General features: G+C 45.3%; 2 protein-coding genes and 2 non-coding genes across 6 annotated transcripts in view; all 4 read left to right on the forward strand.

The window, feature by feature from the left end:
* LOC130018221 (histone H3.3C-like) overlaps positions 1-555 on the forward strand; it is a 9014-nt gene extending 8459 nt beyond the window's left edge. Inside the window, exon 4 of the mRNA XM_056108991.1 lies at positions 427-555. Within this exon, the coding sequence (XP_055964966.1) occupies positions 427-555 (129 nt within the window). The remainder of the gene's footprint in view (positions 1-426) is intronic.
* Positions 556-5239: 4684 nt separating this feature from the next.
* Positions 5240-5312, forward strand: TRNAR-CCU (transfer RNA arginine (anticodon CCU)). Its single transcript has one exon. It is a non-coding gene; the product is annotated as a tRNA-Arg (tRNA).
* Positions 5313-7423: 2111 nt separating this feature from the next.
* KLHL31 (kelch like family member 31) lies at positions 7424-21800 on the forward strand. Of its 3 annotated transcripts, XM_056108989.1 has the most exons (4): positions 7424-7580; positions 12582-12647; positions 16809-18011; positions 20886-21800. In XM_056108989.1, the coding sequence occupies exons 3-4, from the start codon at positions 16840-16842 to the stop codon at positions 21616-21618; spliced, it is 1905 nt and encodes a 634-aa protein (XP_055964964.1). In that variant the 5' UTR covers positions 7424-7580; positions 12582-12647; positions 16809-16839; the 3' UTR covers positions 21619-21800. The 3 variants fall into 3 exon arrangements, with proteins under 3 accessions (XP_055964964.1, XP_055964963.1, XP_055964965.1); XM_056108988.1 differs by lacking the exon at positions 12582-12647; XM_056108990.1 differs by lacking the exons at positions 7424-7580; positions 12582-12647 and adding an exon at positions 8452-8505.
* Positions 12264-12370, forward strand: LOC130018231 (U6 spliceosomal RNA). Its single transcript, XR_008791507.1, has one exon. It is a non-coding gene; the product is annotated as a U6 spliceosomal RNA (small nuclear RNA).
* Positions 21801-21852: the final 52 nt, after the last annotated feature.

Below are 21852 nucleotides of genomic sequence, written 5' to 3' on the forward strand. Positions count from 1 at the left end.
AGACTGGTACCACTACAAAGAAATGACAGATATGTGATAACTGGACATGGTGAATAATCAGATGTGAATACAGGCATGCACGGTGGGGATGAAGAGTAAGAAAGGATACTCTATTATTTTTTAACTTTTAATTTTGTTATTGAATCATCTTGAGACACACAATTACAAAGTTTTCATGTTTGGGTTTCAGAAATACAGTGTACATTTCACCAATGTACATTTCCAGTGTACATTTCCCACCACCACAAGATTTTCCTGTTAAGGTACTTGGTGAGTTCCTTAAAACTTGGTGAGTTTGTTTACTATCAAAGGGAAAGGAGTAAGCAGAGCATATTGGGTGAGTTGAGTCTTGAAAATAAATTTAAGAAGCCCATGAGACAGTCAGGAACATATAGGCTAATCCACCTGATGTGCTTTTGATCTTAGACAAGTCTGACAGATCTGGAGCATTTTAATCTTCATGGTTGGCAGATCTTTCACTTGGAAAAAGGAATGAGGAGAAACAGCCAAAGAACTTTGAGAAAACTCAAACTCAATGGGAAAAGAGCACTCTAGTAGGAGCTACTGGTCAAATATATGGAATCATTTTGAAATGTCAAGCACTGGCAAATGTCAAAAAAAAAAAACATAACTCAGGATCATTTATGACCTTGGCGAAAAGTACTTCCGTAGAAGGTCAAACAGAGAAGTCTGGTTAGATTTAGTTGAGAGGAAAAGAAGAAACAACAAGCAGAGGCAGCAAGTCCAGATCTATACAATACAACTGGGATGCTCGCCTATACAGTAGAAAGAAATTCAGCATTATGGCTGGGAAGACAACACAAAGGACTGAGCACATGTTTTTCATGTGGGAAGCCCAGATTCAATCCCTGGCAACATATGGTCTCATAACAGTACCAGAAACATATTTTGAGCATGACTTGGGTATGATACATGAGCACTGCCAGCTGTACCCCTACCAAAAAAAAAAACCAACAAAAATTGCAATAATTGGAGGATAAGAAGACCTAAATTGAATTTTGTTGTGTTAAAAAGGCTGAAGCGATAGCACAGGCTGGAGTGATAGTACAGCGGTAGGGCGTTTGCCTTGCGTGCAACCGGCCGGGCCAAGCCGGTTTTGATTCCTCCACCCCTCTTGGGGAGCCCGGCAAGCTACCGAGAGTATCTCACCCGCACGGCAGAGCCTGGCAAGCTCCCCGTGACGTATTCGACATCCAAACACAGTAACAACAAATCTCACAATGGAGACGTTACTGGGCCCACTGGAGCAAATCGATGAATAACAGGAGGACTGTGACCATGACTGTGTGTTGAAAAGAAAGGTTCCCTCCCCCCCCAAAAAAAAGAAAGAAAAGAAAAGAAAGGCCCCAACATGTGGTGCATGTAGTCCAGCCTGTTTTCCAGCCTGTTCTTCCCCTCATCTCATGTTTGAGCTGGAGCATTTGAATTTTGGTTTATTTATATTTGTATCTTTATTGGGCTGGAGTGATAGCACAGTGGTAGGGTGTTAGCCTTGCACACACCCAGCCTGGCCTAGCTGGGTTCGATTCCTCTGCCCCTCTCTGGCAAGCTACCAAGAGTCTCTAGCCTGCACGGCAAAGCCTGGCCAGCTACCTGTGATGTATTTAATATGCCAAACACAGTAACAACAAGTCTCACAATGGAGACGTTACTGGGCCCACTCGAGCAAATCGATTAACAATGGGAGGACAGTGCTACAGTGCTATGAAAATAGGTTTTGTGTGCCATTTGTTGGTGGTGGAGATTGACTGGTAGATATGGAAGGAAGAGTATAAAAGAGTTGGAGAACTGAGAGAATAGGGTTCCTGAACAAGACACAATGTCTGTCATCCAAATCACTAGCAGAGGGTCTGCTTTGAGGAGTGGAGTTGTTCTAAAGAAGGACAGGTTAGGGATTTCATCCGGATATATTTGCTGGTGGTATTGGAACAGTAAGTAGATTTTGATGATTTTTATTACCTTTTGAATAAGCCCCTTCTCTCAATTGTTAAGTATTCAAGCATTTGTAAATCCTTACTGTTGAAGATGTATACCTCACACCAGCAATGTTATCACGATCTGTGAATTTCTTAAAAAGACAAAATCTCAGACCTTCCTTATCAGAATTAATATTTAACTTAGTAATTACTAGGCACTTGAAGATTGAGAATCTGTAGTCTGAATGATTTCCTAGAGGCTGTAAGAACTGATAGTCAACTGAATTATCAGAGCTATAATCTATAACAGATTAATATATTGTGGGAACTAAGGTATCACCCATGTTCTTTCAACAATAAAATCTATTTTATTTTTAGCACTTGTCATTGCTAGGAAAGTGTTAACCTGGGCTATAACAGACAATTTGAATAATGAAAAGCAAACCATCACAAAACTTTTATCTTTTCATTTTACTGTGTTGTCAGTGTTTCTCTCTTTCATTCGATGTCTATTTACTGAGTATCTATTACTAGTTAAGCATTGTTTTGATTCTTGGGCTACAGTAATAAATAAGAAAAAAATCCTATCCTTGGGGTTTCTTTCCCCTCCTAACTTAGTTCAGTTTTGTGGTTTGTCATTATAGAACTGACAAACTCCCTGTAATTGTCTTGTCTTCTGAATTCATCTTTTTTTTTATAATTTATTTATTTATTGAATCACTGTGGGAAAATTTACAAAGTTTTCAGGTTTAGGTCTCAGTCATGCAAATATCAAACACCTTTCCCTTTACCAATACTTATTTTTTACCACAAAGAACCCCAATAAAACCCCACCCCCACCCCTCCCAATGCCTGCGAGGCAGATGAATTCTAGTTGACACTCTATCTGCTTTGCTTAGATTCATTGTTTCAATAAAAGATGCACCACTATTATTTAGAGTTTACCCTCTCCCCCCAGATCAGACATGCTGAGAAAGCATTGTGAAGTGATTCGCTTTCTACAGCTGGGTTCAAGAATTAAATGTTGGTTTTGGATTTCCGCTATTTTGCTAATTAACCCTGGAAGTATTTCTACTGAGAGTCAGATAATTAAGAGATTGGTTTCTGTGCTCTGGAGTCGTGGCCGTGCTGGAGAGCCGCTCGTGGGGGGCAACTGGCGGCCTCGGTAGAGCGTGAAGGGCGGATTGGAACGCCCCCCTTCCCATGAGGTTTTAGTCGTCCCCACACCCCCGGCTCACACCTGCTCTCCCCAAGGCACCCATGTGGTCGCCATTTTCTTTCCAGAGAGGAGAGGGCGAATGGGGCAACACCCTTTCCCCTCCAGGCAGACATGATGGCCTGGATTAACGCATAGTCCATTCACTTTTCTGCTCCAAGCTGCTGGGTTCTGCATTAAGTCCTTATGCTTCTGGGGCCATGGCCGTGCTGGAGAGCCACTCGTGGGGGACAACTGGTGACCTCGGTAGGGCCTGAATTCATTTTAGTCAGTGTTGATTGGTTCATTTACTTCTTCTATTACAAACAAATATTGATCATTTACTTGGTGCCAAACACAGTTTATTTAGAATTCATTATTTAGAATTCACCAGTGATCAAAATAAATAATGACCCCATCTGTCATTGTGCTTACAGTTGACCCTATGTCACATGGCAGGGAAAGCTGGTGAAGGAGAAATGGAACCCAACAATGGAAACAAATAAATTAGACACCTTGCAAAATTCCCTCAGCAGCTCAATCCAACTCGCTGACTTTGCCACAGCTGTATATTTTGAGAAAAATATACAAACATATTGACCGGCTGCGACCTGGCCGCTGACCCCAAGTGGGCCTTCTGTTCTGCATGGCATTCCTCGCCCCTAATCTTACTTCTTGATGACAACTTGATGAATTCACCTCTTTCTTCAGAGCAGCCCACCAAGGACGTCTATTCCAATCTGCAAATAAGTTACTTCATATTTTTAAGGTCAGTCTCTTTCAAGAACTCTAAATTCTTCTTTCTGTACTCCCTAAGAACAAGGCTTTCTTCTAAATTACAGCTTTCATCATGGTATGCCTGTTTAAAAAATAAAATTCAGAGACCAGAGAGATTTTATACAAGTGAAGGTAGCACTGTAGCACTGTCCTCCCATTGTTTGATTTGCTCGAGCGGGCACCAGTAACATTGTGAGACTTGTTACTGTTTTTGGCATATGGAATGTGCCACAGGGAGCTTGCCAGGCTTTGCCGTGGGGGCGGGATACTCTCCATAGCTTGCCGGGCTCTCTAAGAGGGACGGAGGAATCGAACCCAGATTGGCCACATGCAAGGCAAATGCCCTACCCGCTGTGCTATCACTCCAGCCCACAAGTGAAGGTATTTTCATTTTTTTTGCAGATGGCTGACCCCAGTTCTGCCCATGTCTCCAGGACTGATTCCTTACCACAGAGTCAGGAGGAAGTCCTGAGTACCCCTGGATATGACCCCAAAATAAAAAGATAAGAAATAATAAAATAAAATCTAATGTGTGCACCCCAATTGCTTGCAGGTTACAGGCTAAATTCCTTAATATACAATACAACCTACTCTCCAAGCTCCTTTTCCACCCACGTGCTATCCCCTTCCCTCTATTATTTTCAGCACATCCTCCATAGAAATAGTTGAATACTGAAATAAGGTAGCGACTCTGTACATGCTATTTTCGTTGAGATATCAGATTTTCCATTAGGACAGTTACTCTTTCTTTTCATACTTTTACTTCAAATGATAAGTTACTGAAGAAGTAGCTCATCACTATTCTAGTAGAATTGAAGTGGACTTGAAGACAGCACTAAGCTGGTTCCAACAGCTACTTCTTGAGGACTCTTGTCCTCTTTATAAATACTCACGAAAGACTGATCTGAACACACTGAGATTTCAGTTGAATGCTCCCATTACTGGAGACAAGGAAGTGGAATTAAGAAGGATCACTTGGAATGTTCCTCTGTTATCTATATGCAAAGCATAGAGTAAAGAACTTGAATATACTTCGAGCACGGTCTGGGCTGGTGATCTGAAATGAGAGCAAATTATTTGTTTCTAATCAAATTCCTTTCTCCTACAAAAAGTCAGGTTGGAAATAAAATAGAAGTGGTAACCTAAAAGTCCTCATCGCAAGAAATAAAACATGTTTTGTAACAAATGTTAAAAGGTAAAGGTAAAGGTAAAGGTAAAGGCCCTCCCGTTGATCGTCGATTTGCTCGAGCGGGCCCAGTAACGTCTCCATTGGAGACTTTGTTGTTACTGTGTTTGGCATATCCAATACTCTCGGTAGCTTGCCGGGCTCGCCCCGGTGGCCTAATGGATAAGGCATTGGCCTCCTAAGCCAGGGATTGTGGGTTCAAGTCCCACCCGGGGTACAAAGGGTTGAGTAACAAATGTATGGGGACTAATATGAATGAGACTTGTGGTAACCATTTCATGATACATGAATATTGAATCATTTTTACTTTTTTTTTACTTTTTTTTTTTTTGGTCACACCTGGCGATGCACAGGGGCCACTTCTGGCTCTGTGCTCAGGAATTACCCATGACGGTGCTCAGGAAACCATATGGGATGCTGGGAATCGAACCTGGGTTGGCCGCGTGCAAGGCAAACGCCCTACCCGCTGTGCTATCGCTCCAGCCCCTGAATCATTTTTAGAACCTCTGAAATGAATACAATTTTATACGTCAATGATAACTTCAACGTTTTAGAAGAGAGGGCAGGAAAATGGCAATTGAGATGATAGCCACTGGGTTGAAAGGGGTCAGGAAAATTAAAGCCAATACAAGTAGAATCATAGAGTCGCCATAAGGTCAGAGAAGATCCGGTGCAGGTGGTCAGGCAGAGTGACGATTCCTTCTATAACACGCAGTTCCAGAACTTTATTTACTTATTTATTTATTTTGGTTTGAAGGCCACACCCACTGTGCTCAGGGCTTCCTCCTGACTCTGCATTCAGGGCTCACTCCTAGTAGGCTCAGAAGACGATCTGGGTGCCAGGGATCCAACCCAGACTGACCCTAAGCAAGGCAAGCACCCTTCCTGCTGTACCATCTTCCCAGCCGCCCCACCCCCAACCCCAAGTTGCTTTTAGCTAGATCTTCTGAAGCATAGGAAACTGACTCCGTTTCATCACTGAGTCTATTTTTATCATCAGGTCCCAGGTCTTATCGGTTTTTCTTCCTTATTTTTAATTTATTTCTCTGAAATTTCCATCCACATAACCTGCTTTTTGACACCTTATGCAAAATAAATAAACAAATAAATAAATTATAACCAAATTCTTTCTCTGTATAACAACCCCCAACCATTTCCATTATGGGGGTCTCTCAGATCTGCTTGTTCTCAGAGGGCTCTGATAGGGTAATTACAACAGCTAAAGTTCTCAATCAGCTAAGTTTCCAATCTTCTTCGGGATGCAGAATAATTTAATTGCTCAATTATCAGAGTGCAAACAGTGCTCCCCACATCAGATGACTAGTAAGTGACTAGAATATTTACTTTCCACAGTTGATTTTTCTATAGTGCACCCTCATATCAGGTCAGCCTTTTTAGCCTCCACTTGACATTCTCAGTATCTATTAAAAATTTCTGGTTCATCAGAATGCTCTGATATTTTTTTTTCAGAAGAGGAAATGATTTATTTAGGATTTGAATTTTGTATCAACTTTTTTTTTATAGACTTACAAATTTTTGTGCTTGGGTTTCAATTATACAATGATCAGGTACCCATCCCTCCACCAGTGCCCATTCTCCACCCCCACTGATCCCAGTATCCCTCCCACCCCCCATCTCCCCCATCCCACCCTGCCTCTGTGGCAGGGCATTCCCTTTTGTTCTCTCTCTCCTTTTGGGTGTTGCGGTTTGCAAAAGAGGCATTGAGTGACATTTTTTTAAGATGACATCCTACCAGAATGGATATTTTTCCCAACCCGCAGGTGTTCAGCTTACATCTTCCTGGAGCCCAGGGAAGACCCAGGGATCCAGCAGGAATTTCAGTCTAGTGAGCTCTAACTGTTAAGGTCGGTGTCCTCGGTGAAGTTCCCAGAGAAAACACCTCTTCCTCCTCAGCATGTGTTGCTCTGCTAAAGAACAGTCTATTTATAAACTCAACCATCTCCAAGGACCCATGGCAGCCGGGCTATTTACCCTTCCACGAGCTCCTCTTGTCTTTCCTCCTCCTCACCAAGGCCATGCGCTCTAATCCCTGCTTCTAATAATTAAATACCCTCTAAATTAATTGCCTTTGCTCACACCCAATTTGACAAGGGCTGCACTTTTTCTTTCTCTCTCTCTCTCTCTCTCTCTCTCTCTCTCTCTCTCTCTCTCTCTCTCTGAGCAGGTCCAGAAACCCAATCCCTCTCCCCCACCCGGAGCCCCGCCCCTGCCCCCAAGTGCCCTGGAGTTGAAGACCAAAACTGGGAGAGGAGCCTCTTGCCGGAGCCCAGCCCCGCTGCCTTATCCGGAGGGACTGAAAAGACTCGCTAGGAAGCGCCTTTTGCTCTGACTCTGCAGGTGTCCACTGGTGCTCGCCTGCGGGATTCCCCCTCTCCCTCTCTTTCTCTCTTAGATTGCTTCCCTCAAGGAATCGGCTGCAACAACTTCACCAGCACAAGGCTGGGAGGCCGCTCCACACAGGAGGGTAAGGAGTTCTGGGCCAGGTTGGACCATTCCTGCCTTCTACCTTCTGGGGTGCAAGCGGGGTGTCAGGGCTGGGAGAGACTCAGGGGGTGCTCCCCGGGGGCTGGGAGTCAGATCGCTCAGGACCCTCCACTGAGGCTGAGGACCAGAAAGCGTTTTCCGGAAATGAGAGGAAGAGAGCTAGACTGGGAGGGTGACTTGGAAACGCAGGAGAGGGCTGCTTTCCAAAAAGCAAGAACGTTTGTCCTTTCCAAAAAGCAACCCTCAGTCTCTGAAGCTTTGCTTCTTCTAGAGAAGGGAGGGAACGCATGAAATTCTTCGCTTTGATTTGCAAAGTTTCGAATGGCATCTTGATTTTCATCAGGAAGCAGGTGAACACTTAGCCCTTGATAAGCTTCCGAGGGGTGGGGTCCCACCCACCCCCCAAAAAAAAATTTACCCATTGAATGATCAGAAATAGAAGTGCTAACCATCAAAATTGAAATTTCGCCGGCAACAGAACAAATCTCAAACCGTGTGAAACACAGCCCGGCTCTAAATCCGGACTTCTATGTGTCCTGACATAGGTTTTATATTGCTGGAAATAAAAAGGTGAAGTGGAAACACCCCCCCCCCCCAGTCCCCTCCCCTTAAACTGGACTTCACTTAAAATGGCAAGCGGCACAGACTGGAGTGTTTCTATTCCGGGCTTGGTACTGATGAGCGGGGACAGATGCAGCGCCTGGAATGTGTCAGGACAGGAGCAGGAGCAGCTGATCTGCCCCTTTGGCAAGAAGACACTCAGGGATCCCAGCTCATTCTGGCATGGGGGTGACTGACACCTCAGCACACATGGCTTTTCAGCTCCTGGTGTAGAGTCCCTCCCAGGAGAAGCGGGGAGAGAGGGACAGGAAAACAGGACAGCAAGAAGGTTCTTCCATACAAAGGTGACAATTCTTTCCTATCATCTCAGCTTTTCCTCTGAGACATGTTTCAGGCCAAGAGAAACTTGATTTAAGTGAGATGATTTCTCAGAAATGTGCCCATCCATAGAACTATGTAGCATGTGTGTAGAATGATGGTACCTTTGTCTTGACAACCTTGTTCTCAGGCCAGAGGCTCTGGATCTATCTTGAGTTATGAACCCTTTTTGAGAATTTCACCTTCTTAGAAAATTAGATAAGCATGATGTATCTCATAATCACTGTCACTGTCCTCCCGCTGTTCATCAATTTGCTCGAGCGGGCCCAGTAGCGTCTCCACTGTGAGACTTCTTGTTACTGTGTTTGGCATATTGAATACATCACGGGTAGCTTGCCAGGCTCTGCCATGCGGCTAAGATACTCTCAGTAGCTTGTCGGGCTCTCCAAGAGGGGTGGAGGAATCGAACCCGACTCAGCTGGGCTGGCTGTTTACGCAAGGCAAACGCCCTACCGCTGTGCAATCTCGGAATACTCCAAAAAAAAAAAAAATCATGGAATTCAGGGACGTAACCTGAAATGAAACCAGAGCGGGGCACCCAGATACATTCGAGTTTCAGGGAGATTAAAATCCAATTTTTAGTGTACGTTGCCTCAAATATTATCACACAGAACATACTATATTAAAATATGATTTTAAGTCATGTATCTCAATTTAAAACGTTTTAAAAATTCTTGTGGAAAAAAATAAAACATGATTTGTAATTTACCTATCTGAATTTCAAGCTTAACTGGATATCTTGTATTTTCATTAGCTAGGCTGGAGTGATAGCATAGCGGTAGGGCGTTCGCCTTACAAGCGGCCAACATGGCCGACCCGAGTTCGATTCCTCCGCCCCTCTCGGAGAGCACGGCAAGCTACCGAGAGTACTCGATATGCCAGACACAGTAACAACAAAGTCTCCAAAGGAGACGTTACTGGGCCCGCTCGAGCAAATCGACGATCAACGGGAGGGCCTTTACCTTTACCTTAGTTCAGTGACAAAGGCCCAGAGGGCCATCATGCCTCTGGGTAGAAAATTCTTTGTCTTGGTTGGTTTTTCCATAACTAATAATGCGTTGCTTCTAGAGTTGTGCAAGGTCACACTGAGGACAGAGGTGATAGAGGACCAGACTGGCCTTTGGGACAGTAAAAGCAGGATTCTCACTCTTAACTCTAAAATTGTGGCACTGTAAAGCCCTAATCTCCTAATTCGACAGTTGGTTACAGTGAGATGTTCAAAGACTGTCTATCGAAGCTGGAGAGATAGTACAGTGGTAGGGTGTTGTCCTCACACACAGTCAACCGGGCCCAAGCTCCAGGACCACAATTTGGCCCCCCAGGAGTGAGCCCTAAGCACAGAGTCAGGAATAAGACTTAGGCACAGCCAAGTGTGGCCCCCAAAACAATCAAATAAAATAATGAAATGTTGGATGTTTTGCCACAGATCTCTCAGATGATCAGAGTACAATGAACACCAAAGCTCATTTTTTTCTGTTCTGTGGCAACCAGAGACATTGGCCTTAAAAACTACATTTCTACCATTCCACCTTGCAATCTTGCAATCCTTTCTCTCTCTTTCTCCCTCCTTTCCTCTCTCTCTCTCTCTCTCTCTCTCTCTTTCTCTCTCTCTCTCACACACACATGCATGCATGCACACATTGGATGCACACACACACACACACACATGCATGCACACATTGGATGCACACACACACCCACACCCACACCCACACACACACACACACACACACACACACACACACACATACACATACCTGATGAGGAAAGAGAAAGAGTTATATTACAAAATATTCATCCAAACCCAATCCAAAAGCTTTACCTTTGGGTCCTGGCACCGTCTGTCCAGGTTGAACAATAATTAGCTTCGTGCATAGAGTCTGAATACTTTATCGATAAAAGCCTGGCCTGTGCTAAATTGAAGCAATAACATGGATGATGATGATTGTTTTTAAACAAAACGTGATTTTTTTCACATTGAACACATTACGGGAGTCCACTTGGTTCTCTGACAAATCAACTCAGTAAAGGCTTCCCTGACTCTTTCCGTTTCCTAATAATCGGTTTTGTTCCCCGTAGGATAACAGAATCCGTAGGCTGTCTCTTCCCAAACAGAGTTATTTTACATCCAAAAGAACAACTCTTCTATTTTAGTGCGCAAAGCTATAGAAAACCGTTTCATGTACTCCTTACCCATGTTTGCTGTTATAAACCTCAGTCCCACTCTGCTCAGTCTCTTTCTAATGATAGAGACAATCACTTGAACCTACCTTGGATGTATGTAAGGAATATAGGGGTCGGGGTTGATTTTGTTCTGCCATACTTTACATATGTGTGTGACCTTAGTCAGATTTTAAATTTTTTTTCTAGACTTTAAGGACTGCCCTTGTAAAATGAGCATAATATACACCACCGTTCAGAATTTTAGGAATGCTTAAATTGAGTGGGACGTTAACCCAGAACTTAACCCAGAGCTTAGAACATAGAAAACCCTCAACTAATAATGAGATAGCCAGTTATTTATTCTTTTGGCTAGGAATGGAGGTCACAGGTTACATTTAATACATAAGGTGAACCATGCTGGGTCATTTATAGTCGTGATTTGATTATTCATGCAATTCACTTAAATTGGTAAATGCAGCAGTTGGTGGAAAGGGCCCACATTATGTAAGGATCCAGATTATGTAAGGATTCACATAACTGTCCAGATGTGGATTGGGTATTGGGTTCATGAAATATCATCGTAGAAATGACCCAAGAGCCACTATCTGCAATCAGGGAAGGAAGAGAACATGGGGTAGTATCTCTGGTATCTCTGTTTCCCTCCTCCCCAGCTTCTAATAGGGAGTTCTTCTGGGGATCCCAAAAGGCTGTTCTGATTGACAGGAGAGAGAGAGAGAGAGAGAGAGAGAGAGAGAGAGAGAGAGAGAGAGAGAGAGAGTTGTTCATGACTAAAGGAAATTTCTGGAGCCAAAGAGATAGTACCGTGGATATGGTACCACCTATGGCCACAGGGACCCTGCCAGGAACGATCCCTGAACACAGAGCCAGAAATAAGCCCTGAGCACTGCCAGGTGTGCCCACCCCCCACCCCTACCAAAAATAAATTTTTTTAAGTCAACATCCTTTGTAAAATGGAGGAAGTTCCTGTGGGCTTTCTGGACAGATAAAGGGAGAAGTCCGACCGCACAGGGAAGGTTGCCTTTCACTGCCCTCTGCACCTTCACAGTTTCTTTCCTCCAAAAAGGGAAGTGACTGGAAGGGAGCGAGTGCCTCCAAATAACTGCTCATCATCTCATTACGCAACCTCAGCTGCTTCGGGGACACCTGCTCCCCCTTCCAGGGTGTCTTGCCATGGGAAGGACCACGTCAACGCTGCGAGCCACCAACAGTGCCAGCGGAAGCCTGCAACGTTTTCCCTCTCTTTGACCCCAAGAGGGCAATTCATTAGGCCTCCTGGGTGGGGAATGAAACGCAGCTTGTTGTGCTTGAGGAAGAGTAGAGAAGGGTATAGACACCCTCCCATGGCACAGCTAGAAGACACTCCCATCCATTCCCAGGAAAACCATCCCTCCGGTATGATAACCATGGTGACTGCCTCAGCTACCTGGCTTGGGAGTCCCTGAGCAGTTGGCAACAGAGCACTCGGTGCTTTATTTTTAAAAGAAAAGAAAGGAAGGTGGACTTTCAATAAAGCAGCAGTTAATTAAATCCCTTATCTACCGTGCTCGCTTCGGCAGCACATGTACTAAAATTGGAACGATACAGAGAAGATTAGCATGGCCCCTGCGCAAGGATGACACGCAAATTCATGAAGCGTTCCATATTTTTTTTTAAAAAGAATCGTTAGTTATAAATCTCAAGCTTATGATTCTATGCAAAGTTATAAATTGCTAAAAAAGGTCTAGCTAATCGCTGTGTCTTGCACGGTCATTGACAAGAATAATAGTTGACAAAAATAAGTATTGCATCAGAATAGATCAAATAATGTGACGTAAAGTGATGGTAATATTTTCGTTTTCTATTTTTTCCCTGACTTTAGTTTGAATTTACATAGCATCTATATAAGTGCTACAACATTGGGAATACGTGACTGACATGGATTCTTGTAAGTTCGCAGTGATCTGACATAAACCAATGCACAGGGCTCAAACTGAATGTTTCTTTTATTTTGGGTCAATGATCCAATTTACATTCCGCATTGCCTTGAGAATACTATGTAGATGACACACAGTTAGTTGGGCTGTCAAGCTACATTCTATTAGTCAATAATTTAATTTCTCATATTGTCTCTTGAAAAATTAAGACTTTTGTGAATATTTAAAGAAAAAATGTATTCCTGTCTGAATGTTTCAAATGTAGTTCCTCAAATTAAAAAAGGCTTACTGAACATATTGACATAAAGCTCCTTTTAACTGTATTTCAGTGTATACAGCCCTCCCATTGTTCATCGATTTGCTTGAGCGGGCCCAGTAACATCTCCATTGGAGACTTTGTTGTTACTGTGTTTTGAACTGTAAAAAAGAGGGGAAAAAAACCACTTATCTACCTTCGGCTAGTGCAGAATTAAATCAATTAAAATGGAGTCCTTCAAAATGCACCATTTACCACCTAGGCTACAATCTGGATTATTGGTGAGTGGATATACACAAGTGTACACCTTTTTTTAGATCACCATTGTGGCCGCCGTTGGTGATCATTTCCAGCAAGACCCAGGGGGCATAGTGAGTGATTTCTCAAATTCATCTTTGTAAATGTTTAATTCCCCCTCTAATCTCCTTCAGGTAGTTCACACAGTCAACCCAGGTCCAACGCCATGACCAAATCAGTGAATGGAAATAAAAGCAAGTGTCCCCCATTTCCTAGCATACATGTGCTACTTGGGTTACGCCCCTTTTTATTTTGTTTTTTTCCCTACTAATATTTAATATGGCTCTAAAACTCAGGTTTAAGGAAATAAAAATAAGTCTAAGTATTGGAAAAGAAAATGCAGAAAAATTTACCAAGATAAAAAAAAAATCATGATATAGAATTTAAAACATCCAATAAAGGATTCCAAATCCATAAAAAATCAATAACAATGAAAAGAACTCAGCTGGGAAACTGAGTGCTGATTAGTAAAATGGCATATTGGTAGAACGGCATATGTGAGCGAGTGTGTGTGTGTGTGTGTGTGTGTACATGCAAACACACGCATGCATCCCCAGTATGACATGCCTTTGTGCTCCCCAGAAAACTCTCAGTACCAAGGATCCAAAGCTTCTGTTTTGCAGGCCTCCCTCTCTTCCTTGGTAAGAACAGAGCCTCAGAATTTCAAAGGTTAAGACCCAGCATGCAGCTGAGGTCACACCGTGGATGTGAATTTTGGAACCACAGATTTTTCTGAGCACAGAACCAGGTGTGGCCCCTGAGCACCAGCAGGTGGGGGTCAGTCCTCCACCTCCACCAAAAAAAAAAAAAACACCTGAACAACAACAAAATAGAACCTCTGAGTTTTTGTGCCCCCATAATTAGGAAGTCAGTCTTCTCTGCAGTACGGCTTAGGACACAGGATGCTTGTTGAGTGGAAGGCATTGCACCATACCTGGTGTTCCTCAGGGACAAATCTGACTCTGTGATCCGTGCTCAAGGGACCATATATAATACCAAGGATTTGAATCAGGGCTGACCACATGCAAAACTAGTGCCTTGGGGCTGGAGCAATACCACAGTGGGTAGGACATTTGCCTTGCACGTGGCTGACCCGGGTTCGATTTCCAGCATCCCATATGGTCCCTCAGCACCGCCAGGAGTGATTCCTGAGTGCAAAGCCAGGAGTAACCCCTGAGCATCACCAGGTGTGACCCAAAAAGAAAAAAAAATAAGAAAAACTAGTGCCTTGATTCCTGTACTATCTCTTCAGCCTCTGCCCTTATCATTCCTAGGGGCCTCTAGTCTTTAAGAAAAGCAATAATATGGTCCCCAAGCTGGGCTGATGGGAAACGGAGAAGCAGAGTCAGTGTAAAAACATTTGCCAAGATACGGGGGGCAATGAACATTTCTGTAGCCTAGAAGATTTTAATATAGAGGTCTCAGTTGTACAGGTTCACAAACGAGTGTGCAAATATACAGTTTATTTGACATGCACCTCCTTTCCCCTTCCCCTTATTTTACCCATTTGATTTTGTTTGTTTGTCTGGGGTCACACCTGGCAGGTCTCAGTACTTACTCCTGGTGGTATTTGGAGGACCATAAACAGTGCCAGTGATGGAACCCTGGTAGGTTGCATATATGGCAAGCACCTACACCCTTTCATAATCTCCATGGCCCTACCCATTGATTTCTACATGTACATAACACGACAGACATTGATATTCATAGTATGCATTTTACACAGAGCCCAGAATTTTATATTTTATTGAGGAAAAAATTTCAGAGTTGTTACAACTCACTTCCTAGGAGATAAAACTAAGCCTTTCAGGGGCTGAAGCAATAATACAGCAGGTAGGGCGCTTGTCTTGCACGCATCCGACCTGCGTTCAATTCCCAGCATCCCATATGGTCCCTTGAGCACTGCCAGGAATAATTCCTGAGTGCAAAGCCATGAGTAACCCCTCTGCATTGCTGGGTGTGACCCAAAAAGGTAAAGGTAAAGGCCCTCCCGTTGTTCATCGATTTGCTCAAGCAGGCCCAGTAACGTCTCCATTGGAGATTTTGTTGTTACTGTGTTTGGCATATCGAATACATCACGGGGAGCTTGCCAGGCTCTGCCGAGTGGGCGAGATACTCTCGGTAGCTTGCCGGGCTCTCCGAGAGGGGCGGAGGAATCGAACTCGGGTCGGCCATGTTGGCTGCGTGCAAGGCAAACGCCCTACTGCTGTGCAATCGCTCCAGCCCAAAAAGCAAAAATTAATTAATTAATTAATTAATTTAAAAACAAAGCAAAAAACCCCTAAGCCTTTCAGGGGCTGGAGTGATAGTACAGTGGGTAGGGAGTTTGCCTTTCACGTGGCCGACCCGGGTTCAATTCCCAGCATCCCGTATGGTCCCCTGAGCACTGCCAGGAGTAATTCCTGAGTGCAGAGTCAGGAGTAGCCCCTGTGCATCACCAGGTATGACCCAAAAAGCAAAAAAAAAAAAAAAGAGATTAATAAATCTAAACCTTTCAAAGTGATATTTGACAGCTATTCTAGAATTAGCCTATAGCCAGATCAGAGCCTATTTGATTATAACTGGAAGGGAGTTAATGCTCACCATTAGACCACCAACATTGCCCATGGTTGGTTCTTTTGTAAAAGCTTTCTTGGAAACACAGCTATGTTGATCAGTCTTAATTGATAATATAAATCTGCAGGGAGCGATAGCACAGCGGTAGGGTGTTTGCCTTGCATGTGACTGGCCTGGCTTAGCCGGGTTCGATTCCTCTGCCCCTCTAGGAGAGCCAGGCAAGCTATGGAGAGTATCTCACCCACACGGCAAAGCCTGGCAAGCTCCCCGTGACGTATTCAATATGCCAAACACAGTAACAACAAGTCTCAAAATGGAGACGTTACTGGGCCCACTAGAGCAAATCGATGAACAACGGGAGGACAGTGACAGTGACATCTGCAGGGAGTGGGGGGTGGGGGGCTGCTTGAGCAGCTCTCAGGCCACTGGGAGCCACTTTCAGTGATTCTCAGCCCACAGCCTTGGTGACTGAAAGCTATAGCCCATGGCTGTGGTGCTGATTGGACTCCGCAGTGCTTGGAGGTGTCAGGGCCACACTTAGTGATGCTCGGGGAGCGATGAGAAATAAACAAGGAAATAAACAAGGACCGGGGACTTGCCTGACATGTGTACTAACCCATGTAAAATCTCTTAGACCCTGAAAATATAAAGGTCTCCAGAATTTATACTTGATGATGAAATGATCTGTCCATAAAATGAGCATTTAGTTCAATGTAAGTCTTTTTATGAGGGTTAATCTATCTTTTCCATTAAAAAGTTTATTATCTCGGGGGCTGGAGCGATAGCACAGCGGGTAGGGCGTTTGCCTTGCACGCAGCCAACATAGCCAACCCTGGTTCGATTTCCAGCAGCCCATATGGTCCCCCGAGCACCACCAGGAGTAATTTCTGAGAGCATGAGCCAGGAGTAACCCCTGAGCATCGTCGGGTGTGACCCAAAAAGCAAAAAAAAAAAAAAAAAGAAAGTTTATTATCTCATGAAAAATAAAATATCTTCAATGTAACATTTCAAAGCCCAAAGTTAACAAAAACACTATGTTTTCGTTTTTTTTTTTTTTTTTTAGCAAGCTCTTGCCTGTGACTGTGTTTTCCAACATGGCCCCCAAAAAGAAGACTGTCAAAAAGAACAAGGGAGAGATCAATGAGACGACGATAATTGTAGAAGACAGCCCCCTAAGCAAACTAAATGCTTTGAATGGACTTCTTGAGGGAGGCAATGGTCTGAGCTGCATTTCGTCTGAGTTAACAGACGCTTCTTACTGCCCCAACCTCTTGGAAGGGTTAAGTAAAATGCGGCAGGAGAACTTCCTTTGTGACTTAGTCATTGGCACCAAAACCAAATCCTTCGATGTTCACAAGTCGGTGATGGCTTCATGCAGTGAGTACTTTTACGACATCCTAAAAAAAGACCCATCTACTCAAAGGATAGACCTCAATGATATCTCACCGCTGGGCCTTGCTACTGTCATTGCATATGCCTACACAGGAAAACTGACTCTCTCCTTGTATACAATAGGAAGCATTATTTCCACTGCGGTTTATCTTCAGATTCACACTCTTGTAAAGATGTGCAGCGACTTTCTGATACGAGAAATGAGTATTGAGAACTGCATGTATATTGCCAACATTGCTGAAACATACTCTCTAAGAAACGCAAAAGCAGCAGCCCAGAAATTTATCCGGGATAACTTCCTTGAGTTCTCAGAATCGGATAAGTTCATGAAACTGACATTTGAGCAAATTAATGAACTTCTTATAGATGATGACTTGCAGTTGCCTTCTGAAATAGTAGCATTCCAGATTGCAATGAAATGGCTGGAATTTGACCAAAAGAGATTGAAGCATGCTGCAGATCTCCTGAGCAATATTCGCTTCGGTACCATCTCTGCACAAGACCTGGTCAACTATGTCCAGTCTGTTCCAAGAATGATGCAAGACGCCGAGTGTCACAAACTTCTTGTCGATGCTATGAACTACCATTTACTTCCATATCATCAAAACACATTGCAGTCTAGACGTACAAGAATCCGCGGGGCCTGTCGCGTCCTTGTCACTGTTGGGGGCCGCCCTGGGCTTACTGAGAAGTCCCTTAGTCGAGACGTTTTGTATAAAGATCCTGAAAATGGATGGAGCAAGCTTACGGAAATGCCATCCAAGAGTTTTAATCAGTGTGTGGCTGTAATGGACGGATTTCTTTACGTGGCTGGTGGAGAAGATCAGAATGACGCAAGAAATCAAGCCAAGCACGCAGTCAACAATTTCTGCAGGTATTTGATCCTTTTGTTAGAAACTGAAATGGTACGATATTATAAAGAAATTTCCCTGGTAGCCATACTCGTAGTTTTAACGTCTCAGAAAATTGCTAATAATAATGCCACCATATATATATATATTTATGTACCTATACATTTTAAATTATGTAATCTATTCATACATATTATGCATTCTCGGTTCCCAAATCAAGCTTGCGAAGCGAGTGAGGGGAATAGTATTATTCTGATTTTCGCATGTGAGGATTCTGATCCCCAGAGAAATTATACCACTACTTTATAAGTAACATTTTTCATTTTTTTATACTCAGGTTCCTTTCACAGCACACTATCTTTCTGAAGATCATAGGTAAAAAATTGATGATTAATATCAGGTGCTAAGAAAAAAATTAAAAATACAAATTTGGGGTCTGGAGAGATAGTACTGCAGGTAAGGTACTTGCCTTGCAGGCTGCTAAGCCAGGTTCAATTTCTGGCACCACAAATGGTCCCCCAAGCCCTGTCAGGAATGATGCCAGAATGCAGAGCCAGGGCACAGCCAAGTGTGACCCATAAACCAAAATAAAATACAGAATTTATCTTAAATGATTGTTACTGATGATGGTCAAATTCATAGTTTTCAGAAATATATATATATATAGCACTAGGTATTTATTTGAAACTGAAACATAAAATTGTTGATATTCTGATGCACTGAAGAGTGGAAACTGAGGGCCACAGAAATAGCACAGTGAGTAGGGTGCTTACCATGCACATGGGCGACCGACCCAGGTTCGATCCCTGACATCGCACATGGTCCTCTGAGTATCACCAGGAGTGATTCTTGAGTGAAGGAGTCAGGAATAACCCTGAGCATCACCGAGGGTGGTCCCAAACCCATAATAAATAAATTAATTAAATAAATAAATAAAAATAAATATAGAGTAAAGCATAGTAAGTACTTCAGAAACGCAATTCAAATGTCATTTTATTGTTGGACATTATAAACTTATTCTTGTATCATGATCATGCTACAGAAACTAAAAAATGATACAAGAATGTTTACAGTATGGAATGGGAAAAATTCTTTATTATTTCATTATATTTATGTACGCCACTTAAAAGATTGCAAACAAATACCTGCTTTTTAGTCTTTACCATAACTGTAATGAAATTTTGGTTAAGTAAGACAGAAGTGAAGATGAACTCAAAGGATCAAGGTCTGCTTTTACAACTACGTACTATTTTCCACATGTTGGAAACGCACCATCTCTGCAATATTGATTTCAGTGCTTATAACATAATAACCGATATTGAACACTGCGTGCAGGGGTGGGGGGGGTGGAGGGAGAGAGTGAGGATCCCCTACGGAAAAATCTTGAGTACTTGCAAATGCTAGAAAATAGCAACATATCCCAAATCAAGGCTCTGTGACGCTTTGGGACTTGATTTCCATTTCCAAGACTTGCACGAGTGAGTCTCCTTTACTAATGCAATGGCCCTGGAGAAAGGAATGAGGAATAGGGTTTGAAGAAATGGAGAGAGCCAATCAGTTAAGTCCTTCTGTCCTTCTGCCGTGGATGTGAGCCTGGGATTGTTGATATCTGAGAAAGACATAAAAGCTGACCTGAATGTGGTGTTCCCTTTAGTGGTGGCCCCAATCACTCAGCTTCCCGCCCCTCCCTCCACTTTTTTAGTTCATCAACTCTTAAAAGTTTTGCTCATCAACTAAGCTGAATGACAGAGAACTCCAGTGAGGTGATAAGTTGGGTTTTTGTTTTTTGCTTTTTGGGTCACACCCGGGGATGCTCAGGCTCACGCATGCACTCAGGGATCACTCCTGGCGGTGCTTGGGGTACCCTATGGGATGCTGGGGATGGCGCCCGGGTGGGCCTCGTGCCTTGCAAACGCCCTCCCCGCGGTGCTATCCTCCAGCCCCAGTTCATCAACTCTTTTTTTTTTCCCCTCCCACCCCCCATGCCCCCAGCCCACCCTGTCTCTGTGGCAGGGCATTCCCCTCTTTTTTTTTTGCTTTTTTTTGGGGGGGGGTCACACCTGGCGATGCACAGGGGTTACTCCTGGCTCTGCACTCAGGAGTTACTCCTGGCGGTGCTCAGGGGACCATATGGGATGCTGGGAATCGAACCCAGGTCGGCCGCGTGCAAGGCAGACGCCCTGCCCGCTGTGCTATCTCTCCAGCCCCCATCAACTCTTAAGTTTTGCTCATCAATTCTGCTAAATGACAGAGAACTCACTGTGGAGCTGATCCCTCCAGTGGGGTGATAAGTTGGGTTTTTGTTTTCTGCTTTTTGGGTCCCACCCGGGGATGCTCAGGGGTTCCTCTTGGCTCACACGTGCACTCAGGGATCACTCCTGGCGGTGCTCAGGGGACCCTTTGGGATGCTGGAGATGGAGCCCCGGTGGGCCTCCTGCCAGGCAAACGCCCTCCCCGCGGTGCTATCGCTCCAGCCTCGATTCATCAACTCTTTTAAGTTTTGCTCATCCAACTATGCTGAATGACAGAGAACTCCAGTGGGGTGATACGTTGGGTCTTTGTTTTTTGCGTCACACCCAGTGATGCTCAGGGGTTCCTCCTGGCTCACACGTGCACTCAGGGATCACTCCTGGCGGTGCTCAGGGGACCCTATGGGATGCTAGGGATGGAGCCCGGGTGGGCCTCATGCCAGGCAAACGCCCTCCCCGCGGTGCTGTCACTCCAGCCCGGTTGGATAGATAAGGTTTATACAGGTTGGGAGGGTGGGGAGGCGAAGGACAAGGGCACACGCCCACGCACACGCGCACGTAAAACACCAGCGATTCCTGGCCACAGGCGCGCCCGGGGGTCGGGGGGGTGCCACTCACGCGGGACCCCCGTCTCTCTGCCGTTCGCAGGTACGACCCCCGCTTCAACACGTGGATCCACCTGGCCAGCATGACGCAGAAGCGCACGCACTTCAGCCTGAGCGTGTTCGACGGGCTGCTGTACGCCGTGGGCGGCCGCAACGCCGAGGGCAGCCTGGCATCGCTGGAGTGCTACGTGCCCTCGGCCAACCAGTGGCTGCCCAAGGCCGGCCTGGAGGCGGCGCGCTGCTGCCACGCGAGCGCCGTGGCCGACGGGCGCGTGCTGGTGACGGGCGGCTACGTGGGCGGCGCGTACTCGCGCTCCGTGTGCGCCTACGACCCGGCCCGCGACGCGTGGCAGGAGCTGCCCGGCCTGCACGCGGCGCGGGGCTGGCACTGCGCGCTGGCGCTGGGCGGCCGCGTGTACGTGATGGGCGGCAGCCAGCTGGGGCCGCGCGGGGAGCGCGTGGACGTGCTGTCCGTGGAGTGCTACGACCCGGCCAGCCGCCAGTGGAGCCACGCGGCGCCGCTGCCCGTGGGCGTGAGCACGGCGGGCGCCTCAGCGCTGCTGGGCCGCGCCTACCTGCTGGGCGGCTGGAACGAGGGCGAGAAGAAGTACAAGAAGTGCGCGCAGTGCTTCCAGCCCGAGCTCAACGCGTGGACCGAGGACGACGAGCTGCCCGAGGCCACCGTGGGCGTGTCGTGCGCCACGCTCTCCATGCCCGGCCACGCGGCCCGGGAGTCGCGCGCCAGCTCCGTGTCCTCGGTGCCCGTGAGCATCTGAGGGAGGCCCGACCCGCCTGGCTTGGGGCTCCCGGGGCGGCGGGAAAGAAAAGGGAAAGGAGACGGTTGCTACACGTTTGCTACAATGTTGCACGCGCCGGTGTCTCCAGGCGCGCGTCGCGGGATGCTGTGGTCTACCTCTGCCGGGTTTTCCTTGAGCCGCTGATACTGTTCTTGAGCGGTCTTGGCCAGCCAAGGGGGGTGGGTGGGGGTGGTGGGTGGGTGCGTGGGTGGG

This window comes from Sorex fumeus, unplaced genomic scaffold (assembly GCF_029834395.1).
Source record: "Sorex fumeus unplaced genomic scaffold, SorFum_2.1 ptg000241l, whole genome shotgun sequence".
Lineage (NCBI taxonomy): Eukaryota > Metazoa > Chordata > Mammalia > Eulipotyphla > Soricidae > Sorex > Sorex fumeus.